The 17,219-nt window shown below is 40.8% G+C and overlaps 1 protein-coding gene across 4 annotated transcripts in view; it reads right to left on the reverse strand.

Annotated features, from left to right (window-relative positions):
- The window catches only part of AFF2 (AF4/FMR2 family member 2), a 330,747-nt gene that overhangs the window by 25,766 nt on the left and 287,762 nt on the right, over positions 1-17,219 (reverse strand). For 2 of the 4 annotated variants that reach the window (XM_030967965.1, XM_030967962.1), the window contains exons 10-15: positions 15,188-15,350; positions 13,658-14,677; positions 11,428-11,552; positions 5,476-5,710; positions 3,432-3,571; positions 2,820-2,883 (exon numbers count right to left, since the gene is read on the reverse strand). In XM_030967965.1, the coding sequence (XP_030823825.1) occupies positions 2,820-2,883; positions 3,432-3,571; positions 5,476-5,710; positions 11,428-11,552; positions 13,658-14,677; positions 15,188-15,350 (1,747 nt within the window). The remainder of the gene's footprint in view (positions 1-2,819; positions 2,884-3,431; positions 3,572-5,475; positions 5,711-11,427; positions 11,553-13,657; positions 14,678-15,187; positions 15,351-17,219) is intronic. The other 2 variants (XM_030967963.1, XM_030967964.1) reach the window with 2 other exon arrangements.

Genomic DNA, 17,219 nt, shown 5'->3' on the forward strand with positions numbered 1-17,219 from the left:
TTACTAGGATTTTATTGCAAAAGGTTTTAGCCCTCATAATGGTTGTGATTAAACTGACTTAGACATACTGATTTCTTTTTTTATGTGTAATGAATATTATATATGACGTTTTTATAGTACGCACTTTATAATAGTATTTAACATTTTCAGTTTTTGATAGCTGAATGTAAGAATTCTACTAATGTGGCATTTGATAGAGGGGATCCAATATACTTTAAATAATTTAAAAATGTCTTTCTATGTCTCTGTCAAAATATTTTTGATGCATCTGCATATGTTTCCATTCACAAAACAGAAGCCTGCTCTAACAACACACAAAGCATAGCATTTATTACTGGTCCAAGATAACAGTATACTTGTCTTTGTGGCTCCTGCTAAGCCATAACTAGTTCTCTCTGCCCACCTTTAATTTCAAGTACTGCTCTTGTGCATTGATTACATACAGAGCCTTTGTATAATTGATAGCTATTAAATGAATGAGCAGAAGAAGGGAAATGTTTCTGACTGCTCTCTATTCCAGTGGCTGCTTCTCTTCAAATTCCTTTTTTCACTTTGAAAGAATTTACATTCCTTTTGGAAGACAAAAAGTCTTCCAAAGATGACTTTTTTGTGGTATGGAAAAAAGAATCTGGCTGCAAGCAGATTTAGTAGAGACACAGAATTTGATCCAGGAACAGGATCTGATTCTCTGAAGAAGGTGGAATTATTCCAGCTCATCACATCTCAGACAGGCACACAGTGAGGTCTCCAAGATCTCTTCCATATGGTACAGCCAGTTGCCACTGCAGCAGCCCACCCAAATTAGCTGATCCCTTCCTGCACCCCCAGACAAGGAGAGGTTTCCATGGGGTCGCTCCTGTAAGACATGAAATGTCCTGCCCTTCACCAGAAATCTATTTCTCTACAAGCTCAGGAACACTGCTGCCACAAATCTCATTAACATTTGCTGACACATTTTGAGGTCACATGCATTATCTTTCTAGCCACTGCAACACATCTTTCAATGCTGCCTGTGCTCTGTCATGTCAGCACCAAGTAACCAGCAGCAATTGTTTCCATAGGACAAGTAACACTGCGGGATTACACACCAAATGTGTTACATGGAGTGCAGCTGCATTGGGTGGGAAAAAAAAAAAAGACTTGAGATCTAAATAGCAGAAGGAAAAAGCAGATATTTTGTTCATGGATATTTATGCCTGCCAACAAGTTGATCACAGTGGACGGCCTCACATTGGGGCACTCGGGGTGTCAAACTGCGTGCGGCAGGCAGGACCTGCCTGCAGGCAGCAGTGGGATGGGCTGTGCCTGCTCCTCTTAGTGCTGCTTGAGAAACACCCAGATCCTGCAGGCACACGCACAGGTGAGAGCACAGAGAAGGGCCAACACCTTGTGTGTCTGGCTGCAGAGGGAGATGAATTGATGGAGCGTGTTGAGATCATCAGGGCCTGAGCCTGTAAATATTTGGGGCAGGTAGCCCTGTGCCAGCACCATGTGTGCTCTGTTTAAAGGTCACCCAGCTGTGGGAGGTGTTGTGAGCCTGCAGAGCCAGGCTGTGGCTGGATGTGCCCTGCTGAGCTGGCTGGAAGCCATCAGGCCACCTCCTGCGAACGGGCACGCTGGGAGGGATGACTGTCACCTTGCTGACAGCCACAACAGGTGCCAAAACCCTGAACACACCTCACACAGAAAACACACTTGGAAACACTGTGCCCCAAGCCAAAAGGGAGCCTGGAGAGCTGAAGCAGACAGCTTGAAATGTCATCCCTCCTTCAGCTCACTGACAGCAGAGGGAGAGACTTTGGCTAGTTTGCTTTTTAAAAACGTAGCATGTAATTGTTTTGGAATTTTTTTTTTTTCTAAGTGCAAAATCTCTAATGGGTAATGATAGAATATACATGTAAAACCCCCAGAAATAATAAAGTTGAGATGTGAATAATCATGCAGCTTTTTGAGGGGCAAAGTGGATGGCCACACTCCATTTTAGACATCTTAGTTAAATTAAGCGGAGGAGTCAAGTTCCACTAAATCTTCCTGAATGAGCCTCTGTTCTGCACCCTATGTAGCACACAAGGAGGGAAAGTCCCTTCCTACAAAGCAAATATTTATTAAGGACACTTCAGAACTGGCAATAGCTAGTATAGAACAAACCATGGTAGAAAACAATCTGTCAGATTATGCAGTTTTATCAAAATCCAAACACTTGGCAAAATTAGGCCAATCTTACTGGAATTTCCTCTGGGGTAAAGCAAGCAAAAAAGCTTTCCCAGCATTGAACTACCTCACTACCAGATTTTTTGGGAATAAATGTATTGAGACTTTTTTATCAGGCTAAAACCATGCAATAAAAATGAATGTAGTACATAAAAATGAATTGTTTCAGATTTTAAACAATCAGATTGGAAATATCAGTTTTACCACATGATAATGGGGTGTGAGGTGATTTGCCTGTCTTTCTACTATGGAATATTTCATCACTTCTGTTTTAAGCTCAAAATGAATAGAAAAACAAATTTCAAATACACATCAACTTTCATAAAATCATCTTACATACTTCATAAACAGCATGATTGTTGCTCCCCCTTGGAAGAAACACCAGCTATTGTAAGTAGCTTTCTTTTGGAACAAATACTTAAAAGTTAGGAATGGCATTCAGGGATTAACTTGTGCACAGTGTGTTTATGGAACACAATCTGAAGCACAGTTTAGTCAGTAGCAGAGTTCCTCTTGGTTTGAGAGGCTTTAGATCTTGTGCAATAATGTTCATTTTTTAATACTGAGTTCCACAGTGGAAAGAGACAAAAAAACCTGTGATAACCTACCAGTGCATCTGCTTTATGCTTCAGCTTCTTAGCCTCTTGCATGTAATAATCTGCATTGTGCAGCCTAGAGAGACAAAATCAATTAATTCAAGTCTTTGCTTTCATATAGTTGGACAAATGTGGCTTGAAAAAAATTGCTGATTGCTTTAAAGAAGAATTTTGACATATATGCCCACTTATCTCTTTAAATCTTAACCTGATATCAATCTCAAGCTGCTGTATGCAGAGATATGATGGGTGACCAGAATGTAAAATAAGTAGCTGTAGAAACTGGTTGCCCAAAGGACCTATTAATGTGTGCTGAACAGAGGAAAAGGAAAAATATTTTAAACTAATTAAGTATAAGAAGTTTCCATTAGAGGAGCTAAAATAAAAAAAATGAAGAAGAATTACCGTGAACCAACATTCATGATCTGAAAACATTTATCAACAGAATCTTCATTAATCAGTGACAACAGTTCATTTGCCAAGATTAAAACTGTGTGTGCCTTTGTGCAGCACTATCCACACAGGTGCCCAATGCCAGCACTGTAATCAAAGATATTCTCTTTCACTGGGACCTCTGCTTGCACAAAAATCCCAATCACAGAGTACAAAGTCAATAAAACTTACACATCATCAAATGTTATTTTGGGTCTTCTGGGCTCAGAATTCCCATTGGAAAGCGTTGGCATTGCAGACCAGATGTCTGGTTCTAGATGGCTGGTGTCAAGAAGAGTGTTGGCTGTGGGTGTACTGTGAGAGTCTTCCTCCTAGGAAACACAGGACTGTCATCCATAGTTCAAACCAACACCTTCTAACAATGTAAGGGCTCACATCCACCCTCCCTGCCAAAACCCCTTCCCAACAAACCAAAGGCTAAGGCATCAAGCAGCCCACCTACCTTCATGTCACCTCACCAAACCACCCTCCCCTTCTTTGTAACATGAGCCTAACAGATTAATTAGGGAGTACAACTCCACTTCTGGGCTCTCACCTCAACTCAGTAATTTACACTTAGAGGTGTAAGGTTTAGGTGGATACCATGGTGTCACTGACTAGAGACACCGGTTAAAGCAAGGCTGGGAAGATCTAATGGGCCAGCCTACATCTAAACTCAACTTCTTCAAGGTGTATCACACTAATGGAACCTTTTTTCTATATTACTAGGAGCTAACTGTTAATGTGGCTGAAGAATCTGCTTGGATTTCAGCAGGGAACAATTTCCTCTCTTGCTACAGAAAGAAGAATGGAAAGCAGAAGTCAGTTGTGACTTTGCAATGATTAAAACCAGAAGCATAACAGAAGATTTTAAATCAGGCAATTGCAACTTGCAAGCTTGGTCCCCAACCAGATAAACTAAATTACAGATGAACCAATGAACTAGGGAAAGAAGTCTAACATATTTTAGGGGAAAAATATTTCTTGCATCAAGATAATAGATTAACAAAGGATAAATCTGACTAGAGATGCTGGGATGAGAGGAAGAGGCCCTGCTGTTTACACAGCACTGTTTATTTGCTGACATATGCAGTTCATTTTGGCACTGATTTCAGTTGAAGGCGTGTGTATTACTGGCGCAGCTTGAAGTGACACAATGATATCAGAAAGCAACAGGGATGAATGAATAAGGTGAAGTGATTTGTCACCTACAATTCAATGCAACTTGTGAGTTTTACTATTACAGTGCAGGGTAACAACCTCTCTCAAAGTGGTGAACTGTGAAAAATGGGGCTATGCATGGCCTTTTCTGTGGCAGAATTTTCTTCTTGTTTTTTTTGACAGCGATACTAAGATACAGTTTGATAATATAAAGTAAGGATGGGTTTGAAACTCTAAAGGAAGGACTATTTTCTAAAATGGGCCAAAACCCTGGAGTTTCTCTGTTTAACCTAAAAAGAGGATGACAAACCAATGTGAAGTTTTATGTTGTTTTAGTGAATTTGATATGCAGTTTTGGCTCTTTTTCATTTTCATTCTTTCTGTATTTTCACAAAGAAACTCTACCTGAATCTGGTGAAAAGCAAGCAATAAAGAAGCATCTCTGTGAGAACCACTGATGGGGAGATGGCCCTAACAGTGTGATATTCTTCTGGGGGAGAAAAAAACCCCCAATTTACAAATTGTCTGAGAGGTTACAAATAATTAATGAAGATTAAGCATAAATAAACCTTACTGTTGTGAGCCTGAAAACCTGGGAGAGGTTATTAACATGCTGAGTGTACTATGGACAGGAATTTTTTGTTATGTTTTTATTGTCTGTTTAGTTTAGGCCATAGTATTCAGTATGACTACAGTGCTTAACTCTGGCTGAGAATTTGGGGCAGTAATTCAGGTGATATTCTGGAAGTTTTATTTTCAAAATGTTGAGTGCTGCAGCTACAGAGTAAAGGGACTAATTTCAGCTAGTTGATGGCTGCAAAGGCTCTTTGAGGCTCAGGGTTTAGGTGCTTCAGGGAATGACAGACAACACCAAGCAGACGCCTAATGCTGACCGAAAAATGGAGCTTGCAAGAGCTGTTTATGCCTGGCTCTGCAAAGATCCACTGCCCCTGAGTGGGGCTACATAAGGATTTAGAAATACATACTGTGTGGGGGAAAAAAAATCCAACAGAATAAAGCTGAACTGATTTCATTTTATCTTGTTCACTGCCACCAACGGAGGCTGGTTACTTACACAGATTCCTTTGGGGTTAGAAGAAGATTTATTTTCATTCTTTCTGTGTTTGGAAGCAGAGGAGGAAGAGCTGCTGGTCTGTGAGGTGTTGGTGACAGTGGGCTCCTGGCTGAAGGAGCTGTTGTCACTGCTGTGCCGCCGGTGCACAGGGTCGTCCAAGAGCGGGGACAAGGGAGGAGGGAACAGCTTCTCTTCTCTTTTCTTTGTCACCTTCTTCACCGAGCTACTGCTGCTCCTGGGACACACAGAAAAACCAGATGCACTTCAAGAATGTTGGTTAATTCTCCACATCACAAAGCTGTACATTTTATTTACTGAGAAGCCAGCTCTGCCCTCCAGTCTGTCCCACAGCCCCGTGACCTCCATGGCGAGGCACAAGGGGACAGCAGTGAAAACAGAAGAGCTGCTTCTGCCTTTTCAATGACTGCAGAAACCTTCTGCTTTGGAGGACAACTTGCAGTGCATTAGTACAAATTGCACCCAATTTAAATGCTAATTTGAGTCAGTCTTCATTTGAGAGGTCATAGAGGTTCTGACTCAGCAAAGTGCTGGAAAGTTTTATGCACGGGGTTAGTTCCTTTGACATCAGGTATGACTATTTATGTGTTTAACATTAAGCATCTTTTTAAGAGGTGGATTAGGGCTCACATAAGCAACCTTTGCAAAAAAACCCAAACAGCACATGGCAGCTTATGAACCAAAAATAGAATTTATAACAACTACAAAATGATAACCATAACAATAACAAGATAATAATTATTTAACCTCTAGAATAAAGCCATCATTCAACACTATATTAAAATGATACATTGTAGCTGGCAAAAGCCCTTGAGCAAATATTGGTTGATGAATTGAACGTGATTCAGAAAATGAATGTGGTTTTGACATGAAAGCTCAAGTAACATGATAATCTATTGTCTGTTTTATGTACAGAGATTGTTAGCTGGCTAGAAATGGCAGCTGTGATGCACAGTAAAACCAGAAAAAAAACCCAACCTGGTAGACCTTTCTCCACTCAAATTCATCAAAAAAGAAAAAACCAAACCCAAGACTTCACTGACTGCTTAACATGTTAATATACTCATAGATTTTTATTTTAGGTATTGTCCCAGCTCAGTCAATGAAGATAACCTGAATTTTAATCTTTTGTTAGACATCTAATATTGCACTACATGATCATTTACTTTTCATGATTATTGACTAAAATTTCAATAACAAATTAAGTCAACAAGAATTTATGTTTTGTTCCCATTTTCAGTCAGTGTCAGGGATTATTGATCTCCTTTGCCTCAAAGTAACCAGAGAAAGGGGAGAAGGCGACCCAGGTTTCCTTACTTCTCATTTAGGAGCTCTCTCTCATTTCAGTCTGGCCTCTTCTGCAGTTTTACTGACAGTATCAATATCTACACCTCAGTCACTGCCCTGCTTGGGACTTTTGGTGATACAGAAATATTTTAGCCTTATCTGTGAAACCAAACAAACTCTTCGTGTTTTATAGCTTCTCTACCCAAAACTACTTTAATTCAACTGAAGCAGAGTTAAAAATATCTTATTTGAAACCCTCTGATATTAAAGATCTTCAGACTGAAGAAATAAAACAAGCTCAAATTCATATTGCCTTATGGATGGATGCTGTTCTTCTTGGAAAACACATGGGTCTGAAGAAGATCAAAGGCAAACAACCATGTTGGACTAGACCAGCAGTTCTTGGAGGAGACTGATTTCATGCACATGTGGTCCTGCAATATGTCCTCCAGAAAGTTCTCACTCAAAGCTCCATCTGTTTGCTTTCTGACCCCCAAAGGGCATTTTGGAACTCAGACAAGTTACCATAGTTATAGCTCACAACACTCTGAACTTTTTCCAGAGGAAAATTTTCCAAAGGAGGGTGAGCACTGCCCCAACAAAGCACACACAAAGAAGCAGCAAAGAGGACACAGTTAACCCGCAGAAGCACCCAGGAGCAGAACCCAAACCCTCTGCCTCCCAAAGCACATGTCCTACACAGGGAACCCTGAACATGCACTCACAGGGGGAACAAAGTGATTTTCTGTGCCACTGTGCACATAGGAGTTTGCAGCTCTTCACGATTTAGAACTTCACCAGTTCACTTCATCTTTGGGCTCAGATATAAGATGGGGCAAACCAAGGAACAGGTGCAGCTACTCAACTCTGGCACATAAATCACTCTGTGGCTTGTAAGAATTAACCACAAAACAAAAGGCTCTAGAGGATATTTTTTCTACATAATTTACGTTTAACTCCGCCCCCCATAAATACAGTTTAAGTTGTCCATTGGGTTTTTTTTCCTTTTCTTTCCCTTGCCCACTTAATTCTATAAGTTTTTGCAGGAATGAAGCTGACAATTTATTCAGCAATGTTACCTCCCTCAGATTTACACTAAAGCATTTATGCTAACAATAACCTCCATGAAATAGGTTGTTACCAGCAGTTAACCAGATTGTCACTTTGCTTTGGGCTGTTAATGGCCTAAGAAACTGGTCTTTGATTGCAGGAATCGCTAATTTTGAATGAATTTATTGCAATAATTACTGAGACTCAATGGTTTAATTTGCTGACATGATTGTTAGTTAAAATTATTTAAAATCTAGGGAGAAACACAAAGTGCACTGAAAAACTACAAGCAGAACTGATGGTCTTGTGGCTGCAGGGTTTTAATCTTTTGTGTCTAAAACAGGCCAATTATCAAAGAAGGAGAAGGTTCCCCATCTGCTTTTTTTTTCCAGACTGTATTTTTTTTTAGGGCAGAAGGCAAGCAAGCAAGCAGGCAACAAGAGGTCATTGCATGAAGAAGGGAGAATTTCCAGCTACTCTCATGTTTCAAGCTGCTTTTCTTTGCCCTTTCTTTAACCACTCCTTGTGGTATGCGGTGGTATCTCTGGCCTGGTAGTGAAACAAAGCCACCCCAGGCTTTATCTATACCAAGAATTTGGCTTTCCTTTGCCTCTCCTCCCCTGGCCCACAATGAAATGCTGCAAGATGGTGTATCTGACTTTCTGCAGGGGTTTACAGGGAAAGGTCACTCCCACATTGGCCTGGACCATTTGGCAGCCCCTGAATGGAGCTGAGGTCATTGTCATAGATGTGAAGGCTGCCTGTGCCACGAAGGAGCCCCAATGAATGCTGCTGTGACTACCCTAGGGATCAACTAATATGTATTGCCAAGGAGAGGTGCATCTTCAGCTAAAGGTTGAAAACAAAAGATAACGGGAAATTTTGAAAAACAAAAACGCAGAAATGCTTGCCTCAGACAGATTTCTAGCATGCCTGCTAAACGGTGGGCATGTCTGACTGGTATGAGTCCCGTTTGACTCATAGTTTGCATTAGCAAATAAATCCCTGTGTTGTTATAAAAAGCCAAATACTGGTGAGTATTTGGTGAGTCCAGTTTCTGTCTGGACTGGGTCTAACAATCAAATATTCATGTATCAATGGGATTCAGCAGCACATACAATTAAAGCTTAAATTAAAATTTCTCTGTCAAGGAACTAAATATAAATAAGTAATCCTCTGCTGCAAAGCAGGCAGGTGATCTGACAAAAATTCAGCTTTGCAGAAGTGCTTCAATGTATTCCTATAAACACACTGAAACACCTATTCCTTCATTTGCTGTAAGTATCAGAAATAAGGAAAAGGCATCAGCCCCTGAATATGTGAGGGAAGAAACAGAGAGGTAATTATGGCTTATGCAATGACTACATAACACAAAACTGCTCTCTGGTTGTGCAAATGCCTTTTAAGTTCACAAGTGGCCATTTGAAATGTCTAAACTCAAATTGTACATGTAGCCACAGAAACTTGTGGAAATTAGGCATATAATTGCCCTTAATAGACATGTGACCCTTTAAAGATTAATTGTGCATCTTTGCTTGCTTTATTGAGCCCATATATTTAGGGGAAGATTACAGAGAAATGTATCCAAGTGCCTAAACCATAGCAAGGCAGGCAACGGGAGCTGTGAAAGCACAGGTGTGACCTGTCTTTTGCTGATTGCTCCAGACTCCTGAATGCCTCCAAATTTTGGCCCAGATTGTGCTCTTTCTGTCAAAACACTCTTGTACCTTTAAAAAAGCCTAATAAAAATCTCGTGTCTGCCTTGGGGAACTTGGCTTATTGGCACAGGGATCAAGTTCTAATAGGAGAGACCGAAGTTTCCTACTAAGTGACAACATCCACCATGGGACTTAACACCTCCTTAAGGGATGAAGATCATCATCACACCTGTAGCTGACTCACCCTCATTTCTTAAAGAGAGTTCTAAAAGGAAACTTAGAACTTTTGGGAATAAAAGACCAAACGGCAAAGTCTGTCTTTCAACCTTTTACCCCTGAAGTGTTATTTTCCCCCATGGACTTGAACACTGGACTTTCTTCTGCCTCCCCTTAAAACTTTACTCAATCTTCTGGAGAACAGAATCACTCCTGACTGCTTAAAAATGAATGTTTAAATTTCTAGGAAATTGTCTTCACACAGTTCATCCAGCTCCCTGATCTTTTGGGAAATACATTGATCTATATTCAGTTGCATGATTATGGGAGTTGAAAACCTGAAGTGAAAACCTGAATCAAAAAAGTATTGCATTTTCTTCAAGCAAACTCAGAAAACACTAATAACAACAAAGGCAGTATGATCCAGGTCTCACTGAGGTGGAAAAATAGTCAGAAAATTTTGTTTCAAAACTCCAGGCAGATGAGAGGAAAAGCTAATATATGGAAATAACTATTGATGGACACAATTATGTTTTAACAGAGAATACCCAAGGGTTGAAAGCTCTGAGGAATCAAATTAACGACCTGGAAAACAAGCTCAAATTAAGAAACATCAGGTTGGGGGTGGATCCTTAGGGCTGATGGTGACAAGAATAGAAAGATTTTTTTAATGGATTGTGGAGGTGTTGGGGATGGATAATCCTTGATTCCCTCTGCAATATATCTCTGCTTATTGTATATCCAGCAATGACAATCAGGCAACACCCATCATGATGTTTATCAAATGTGCAACATGTTACAGATCCCACTGTAACTTTCATCTTCCTTTTCCAGACTCCAACTCTGATTTTCTCAGTGGCTGAACAAGGGGCTAATTCACAGACTGATGTTACTCCATATTGACACCAGAATAAATAAAATGATGCTCAACCTTCCTTTAGGGATTTTAAAATTAGTGTGCTGTTTCATTACCTGCTTTTGAACCTTATCAAAATTTACCTGTATTATCCTCAAATTGTTTTTAGAAGCACGCTATGATTTTGATTCTTTGCTTATCCTAGTGCAAAGCAGAAAGAGCACCTCATCTCAAAATCATAAAAGCACAAAATAACAAAAGGGAATTGGACTCTGGCTATTTATAGAATATTAACCTTGTGACTCTATAATCAGAATCATTATTTATGTGGCACCTGTTTGTTCAAGCATCATAGCCACCTCTGAAAGACACTCTGAAAGGCACAAACTATTGCATGGTGTGTCTGCTGAGATACAAAGCACGTCTGAGACACCTGGGATGGTGGCACCTGACATTGCTGTATACACAGGTAAAACAAAGAGGCAATTTCACTATTTTGTTCAGTAAAACTGGGAACTGTCTCTCATGAAAATTATTTTAAAAAATTAATTCCAGACAATCAAATAAATCCCACTTTTAGCAGGATTCTCTGTCCAGAGGCTAAAGGTAACAGAGGCAAGAAAAAACATTGAAGGGAGGTTGAAGAGTACACCAGGACTGTGGCAGCATCCTGAAGTCCTGTAGGCCATCAGAAGGAGGCATGAATCTCATCCAAAGCCATGTGGATCCTGTTCCTCATGGATGGGAATACCAAGGTTGTGCCACTTATGCCGATGGGCTGTAAAGCCCATCTGACTCTACAGCAAAGATATTTATGGAACAGTACTGTGAAATCCCTCAGGAATGTGATTTCAAAAATCCACTTACTCTTTAGTGCTGGTTATTCTGTGGTTTGGAATTGGAGAGATACAAGGTGGGAGCAGACAGGAAGCCGGAGGCTCCTCCAGGCGCTGCTTCTTGCTTTCCACAAAGGTGTCCAGGCTTTCTGTCTGCTGTAACAAAACATGGCAGAGCATCAATGATCCAGCACTTATGCACAGCTTCACTGGTCATCCAGAGGACCTATGGAATCTCAGTGTATTTCCTTTACAGCAGCAGCAGTTAAACTACTCGTCTAAGAGAAGTGAAAGTCACCTGAAATCAGGGCTAAGCGTGCTCCAAATACAGGACATGGAGTTATATAACAAGTGACATAGCAGATAATTAGGAAGCAAAATGTCTCATGTACTAAAGTTATCTTCTGTAGTGCACTGGAATTTAATTAATAATTTAGATGCAATGATTTGATAGCACCAAACCTTATTCAAGTAAATAGCTTTTACTCATTGACCTAATAGAAGTTGATGGGAAAACTTCTCTGAGTAAGTATTCCTCACAGGACTAGGAGTAGAGGACTGAGCTGGGGTAGTCATTAACAGCAATTGCTCATTTGAAATTTGCTTTGGAAGACTCCCTGATGCATGACTTTTGTGCCTGAACTAGGATGATACAAGCAAAGCTGATTATTGCTCTGTCACTGGAACCTTCATATCAGTCTTCGAGCCCACTAATAGATGGCTAAAATAAATTTTTTAATAGTATGATTTAGAAATTAGTCTCTCCCTGCCCTGCTTTAACTCTTGGTATACCCTGAAGTCATCCTAATTGGCTTGTTTCTTAGGTAGCAGTGAACAATCACATTAAAACATTACTGGGGCTCATTCAGAGTCCAGCTTATGTTAGCACAGGCCCAGAGCAAGATTCTCCATTTTGTTACTTTCTGATTCAAAGTTTCAGTCAAGGAAATGATGAGGTTCCACCTTTCATATAACCCCCTTATTTTTTTTTTCTTCCCTGGGAGCCCTCACTTTAATTGCCAATACTACACTTGTGTTTTAGTCACGACACCTTCTCCATGATACAGACACTCCACTAAGCTACCCAGTGAGAATTATTTTTGGTATAATTAATATGCACCACCCCAGTGTACTTAGACATACATAAGTATGGACATTTATACATCCCTCTCCTCTTTTTTTCTCCTTCCTTCTGGCATCTCTGTAGTGTGCAACTAGAATTTAAACTGAATAAAAACCTGCTGAGTTTACTCATGTGATTACTTTCACTTAATTCAGCAGGGAAGGAGCCAGTGCAGTGACTCATTTAGGCAGTGGTGTAGACCCTGTGTCTGTCTGGCATCATCTGTCTTTGTCTTGCATTAATTCTCTTGTACCACTGGACTCCTCAAACTCAGGATTTCAAGAAGTCCTCCAAAACAGACAGCTGAAGTTATATTCACAATGATTTATAAAATTTGGGGTATAAAAAAAACACACTCTGGTGACTTTTCACAGGCAGACCAGAGTATAAGCATTTCAGCTGGAGAAACTGACTACAAAAATTCATTTAGGATATAAAACCTCAGTTTCTTTTCTGAAAACACATTTAGTTTGAAGTGCAGTGTCATATCCCACAAGGTAGGATACCCTTGGGCATAAATAACATAAAACACATGATAAAACATAATGCCTTCAGTCAAAATATATTTGTTTTTTGGGAAGCTGTGCAGAGAAAGCAGCTAGTTAAGTAAATTATATTTCTATGGATCATATTTGTTCATACCACAAAACAATACAAAAACTAAATTCACCAGGAGCGTAAGCAAGCACCATTACACTGACTTTGATGAAGCCTGTTTAAACCAGTGGTGAAAACACCTTAATTCTGCAGACAATAAACCCCTCCCTTCCAAACTGAAGTCACATTTTCTGAGTATGGCTGAAACTGCACTAATATGAACTCATCACTTTCTGCAGATTACAGAACACTGGAAACTAACAGGTGAGTGAGCAAATACAGTGAAAAACTTGTGAGTAAAATCTCAAAAAATACATTGTTTATTGATTTTTTCAGCTGGGGTTTGCTTTTTACTAGTTTCTGATGTTAATTTGTAGTGCACTTGTAAATGTCAGTCCTTTGTAAAGCCAATAAAGCCTCAGTGCTGTGATGCCTCCCCACAGCCCGGCTGCAGGTGCAGTGAGGAATCACTGCCTCTGGTCCTGACTTCCAGGGTGCTCAGAAACACAAGAGTTTCCTTTAAACAATGGGAATGACTTACCTTGTGTTTCCTTTTGGATTTTGTGGAGGGTTTTTCAGCTGCTGGGGTGGGGGACTCTCGAGATGGTCGCCTGTGTTTCACATTTGCCTCTCTTGGTTCACTTTTCACAGATGTGGTCTCAAAAGTTTCCTGTCCAGGTATCCTAGAGAGTAAACTAAGGTCTATTTTCACCCACAGAGATTTGAGTTCTTCATATTCTCTCAGTGGGGACAGAAGTTCATTTTGTACGATTGGGATAGGAGAAAAGAGCTGCTCCTCCAGGTCATTGCTGGTCTGGTCAATGGATGTGTTGCTGCCATTGCTGGTTAAGCTACTTACGCTGAGGATGTTACTGCCAGAGTCCTTCACTTTGACGCCACTGCCAGACCCAGTGCAGGCTGGCAGCACCTTGGCCTGCAAGCTCTCCTCCTGGTCTGTGTTTGAATCAGAAGTAGATGAATCAGTTTCAATGAACTCCCGGGACTTTGGGACAATTTTGCTGGGGCCTCTGTACTTTTTCTTCTCTGAAGTGAGACCTGTGCTAGTTCGTGGTTCTTTCCTTGGAGCTGTCTTCCCAACTGCTGCTTTAGTTCGAACCTTTGGCTGCTCGGGGGGTTCCTGTGTGTCTTTTTCTTTGGGAGTGTTGCTGGTATTATTTGGTTTGGGCCAGTTATACTCTTCTACACTGGAAGTCCTTTCTACCTTTTTGGGTTGCTTTTTCCCAGTAGTCCTTTGTGAAGTTGGCTCATTATGAGCTGGTGACTTCTGCTTGGAGCTTTTTGCCTCTGGGGTTTTCTGGGCAACCCGTGGTTTGGCTTTCTCTCGGATGGGACTGAGGATCGCCCGGTCTTTGGGATCGGTCGGGGGCAGGCTGCTGTTGAGCTTCCCTTTGTTTGACCCTTCGGCCTGCTGGTTGCTCTGGGCCTGGGAGCTGCTCTCGCTGTGAGGCTCATTTTGATTGTTGATGATGGTCTTGTTGTGGGGGTTCACCTTATTTAGCCATTTATCCAGCTGCCATTTGTTTGTTGAGGGGGGTTCGGGCTGCAGATTGAAGGATGACAAGGAACAAATCTCAGACAGAAGCAGTGCTTTTCCCTTTAAAAGAAAACTTTTTTAATGTACCCTTTTATTTCAGTCAACTAGTGGTGACTGCTAGTTTTATGGGAGTATTTATGGAGTATTTATGGTTAATTAGGCTTCCTTATCTGGTTTACAACGTAGCCCTGGAGAAATTTAATACAACTAAAAAGTTTAGCTAGTCCCTGAAGAGATAGTTTTGTCATGTTGCCTTTCCTTAGTCCCAGCTGAATACTGTGTCAATAAAATCTTCTCTAGCTACTGGCAAAAATCTAAATATTTCTTTAAAGCAGCTCAAATGTAGGCCAGAAAGATCCTTCCAAAAGCTAAAATGAGTATGTGGGTCATACATGTGAAACAGCAAAGGGAAGCCAACAGCATCAAACAGCACAGAACTCCAACATCCCCCTAGCAAGTAAGGGGATTTGCTCCCCTCCACCCTTCCCCCCTGGGCAGAGCTGAGGGTGGCCTCACCTCTGGCGTGGCACTGCGGGACTCCTCATTGCACTCGCTGTCACTGGAGCTGCTCTCGCTGTCGGAGTCGGACTCGGAGCTGCTCTCGGACTCGCTGGAGCTGCCGGAGCCGCCGCTGGAGTGGGCCAAGCCAGCAGCGTGTGCCACGGGCACTGGCAGGCTGCTGGGGGACAAGATACTCTCTTAGTGTGCTCCTGGCCTTCTGCAAGGGCTGCCCAGTGAACCCCATTGACACTGAATGTCCTCAGTGTCACCTCCCTCTCCTGGAGAGCTCCAGGGTCTGGGACACCTCCAGGGGCCGTGCCACCTCCAGGGCCTGCGCCATCTCCAGGGGCTCTGCCACCACAGAGCCACCAGAGGAGCTGGTTGGCTTCGTGACTCATGGGACACATTGATTATGTTAATAGCAGTACCATCATCATCACCCTCCAGTAAGAAACACTTCAGTGTCACAAGCCTGAGCTTATTAGGCCGATGATTGCAAAAACTAACAATCACACTTAAATAATTCATTAATGGAATCATGGTTTCTTCGTTTTTTGCCAGTTCATTTATAATTTATGATCAAAGGAAGGACATCAGGCAACTAATATTGGACAGGACATTTTAAAAATTCATTTTAATGAATACTTTTACACTGCAGTGTACAAAAACTACGTACTTTTGACAAGTCTCCAGAGAGTGCCTGAGAATTTTTTATTTATAGCTTTTTTCCCTCTCATATTTATGATAATGCAGTGAGAAAATAGCATTCATGCTGAAAATAAGCTTCTCTGTGAAATCTATTTTTCTGTGTGCTCAACTGTCCTCTAAGATGTATTTATTAGCAGTGCAATGTGTATCGTTTCTCCTCATCATTTGTTTCTAATCTGAGAGGTCAGACGACCCCAGCTTTTAGCACTACAGAATTCTGCCAATCTGAGTCCTTATAAACTCATCTTTAATTTCAACTTTTTCGTCAGGGAGATAACCATAAGGTTATATGTCTCTTCAGCTGATCTATACAGGGACTTTTTGATGATTGATTTTAAATTTGTGAAGCTGACAAAGCAAAGTGTTTGAAAATTGACACCATTTGCTAGTACGCCTTTATGGATATTCAATACTTCACCTTAATATATCATACACTGTGTGTGTCCCATATTGAGTGATCCAGAGGTGCCTACAAGGTATAACACAGCTTTGCCTCTGTTTCTATTTGCTTTTCTATTTTCCTCCACGAAGAAATCAACTAGGCCAGGAATTTTCTTTCCTTCCCATTTCAAACCATGATGCTCTGTGCATCAAGATGCCCTCTTAAAAAACCGCAGTAACCAAGAAACTGGAAAAGCCAGGGGAAGAAACAAAAAAGGAAAAGCCAGAACAAACTGATGGGTGACCCTGCTCTGCTAGAATCTTTACAAGCATTGCCACTGGCTTCTGTGACAATAATAGATGGACTTTAATTTTCTTCCTACACTGAGCTACTTTCTCTCCCTCCTTGTTGGTAAAACCTATCGCTTGCACCGCGGTTGGTAACAAAACTGTCTCTTTGAGCCTGGCAATGGCCCTGCAGTGCCCATTGACAAAACAGCTTGGTGCTTTAGGGTGCATTAATGAAACAAAATTACTCACTTGGGTAATTGCTACAGATCACTAACTTTGTTGCTCATTAAGTCCATACACTTTTTATTTTTTAATTCTTTTAGCGGCTCCTTACTCAACTGACTCAAGTAGACGTAGTCAGAAAATGTCAACTGGACATAGCAGGTAATTCAAAGAGCAGATGATGAAAACATACGGGCATTTCTGAAAGTATTATGGGAAACTAACCACTGAATTACAATGGATCTTACATTTTGTATTTAATAAAATTATTTTTGAATACCGTTTTTATTTCTTCCTTTGTCATTCCTTTTCAGTGAGTACTTTTCTTGTACTCAAGAAAGTACAAGAAAACACATTTTTCATTCAATTTTTTACAGTAAACAAGGAAACAGAAAAGTGGAGAAAAAGAAAATCTGTTTGTAGGAGTGTTTGCCTTTCTCATCAA

Source organism: Camarhynchus parvulus, chromosome 4A, assembly GCF_901933205.1.
Source record: "Camarhynchus parvulus chromosome 4A, STF_HiC, whole genome shotgun sequence".
Taxonomy (NCBI): Eukaryota; Metazoa; Chordata; class Aves; order Passeriformes; family Thraupidae; genus Camarhynchus; species Camarhynchus parvulus.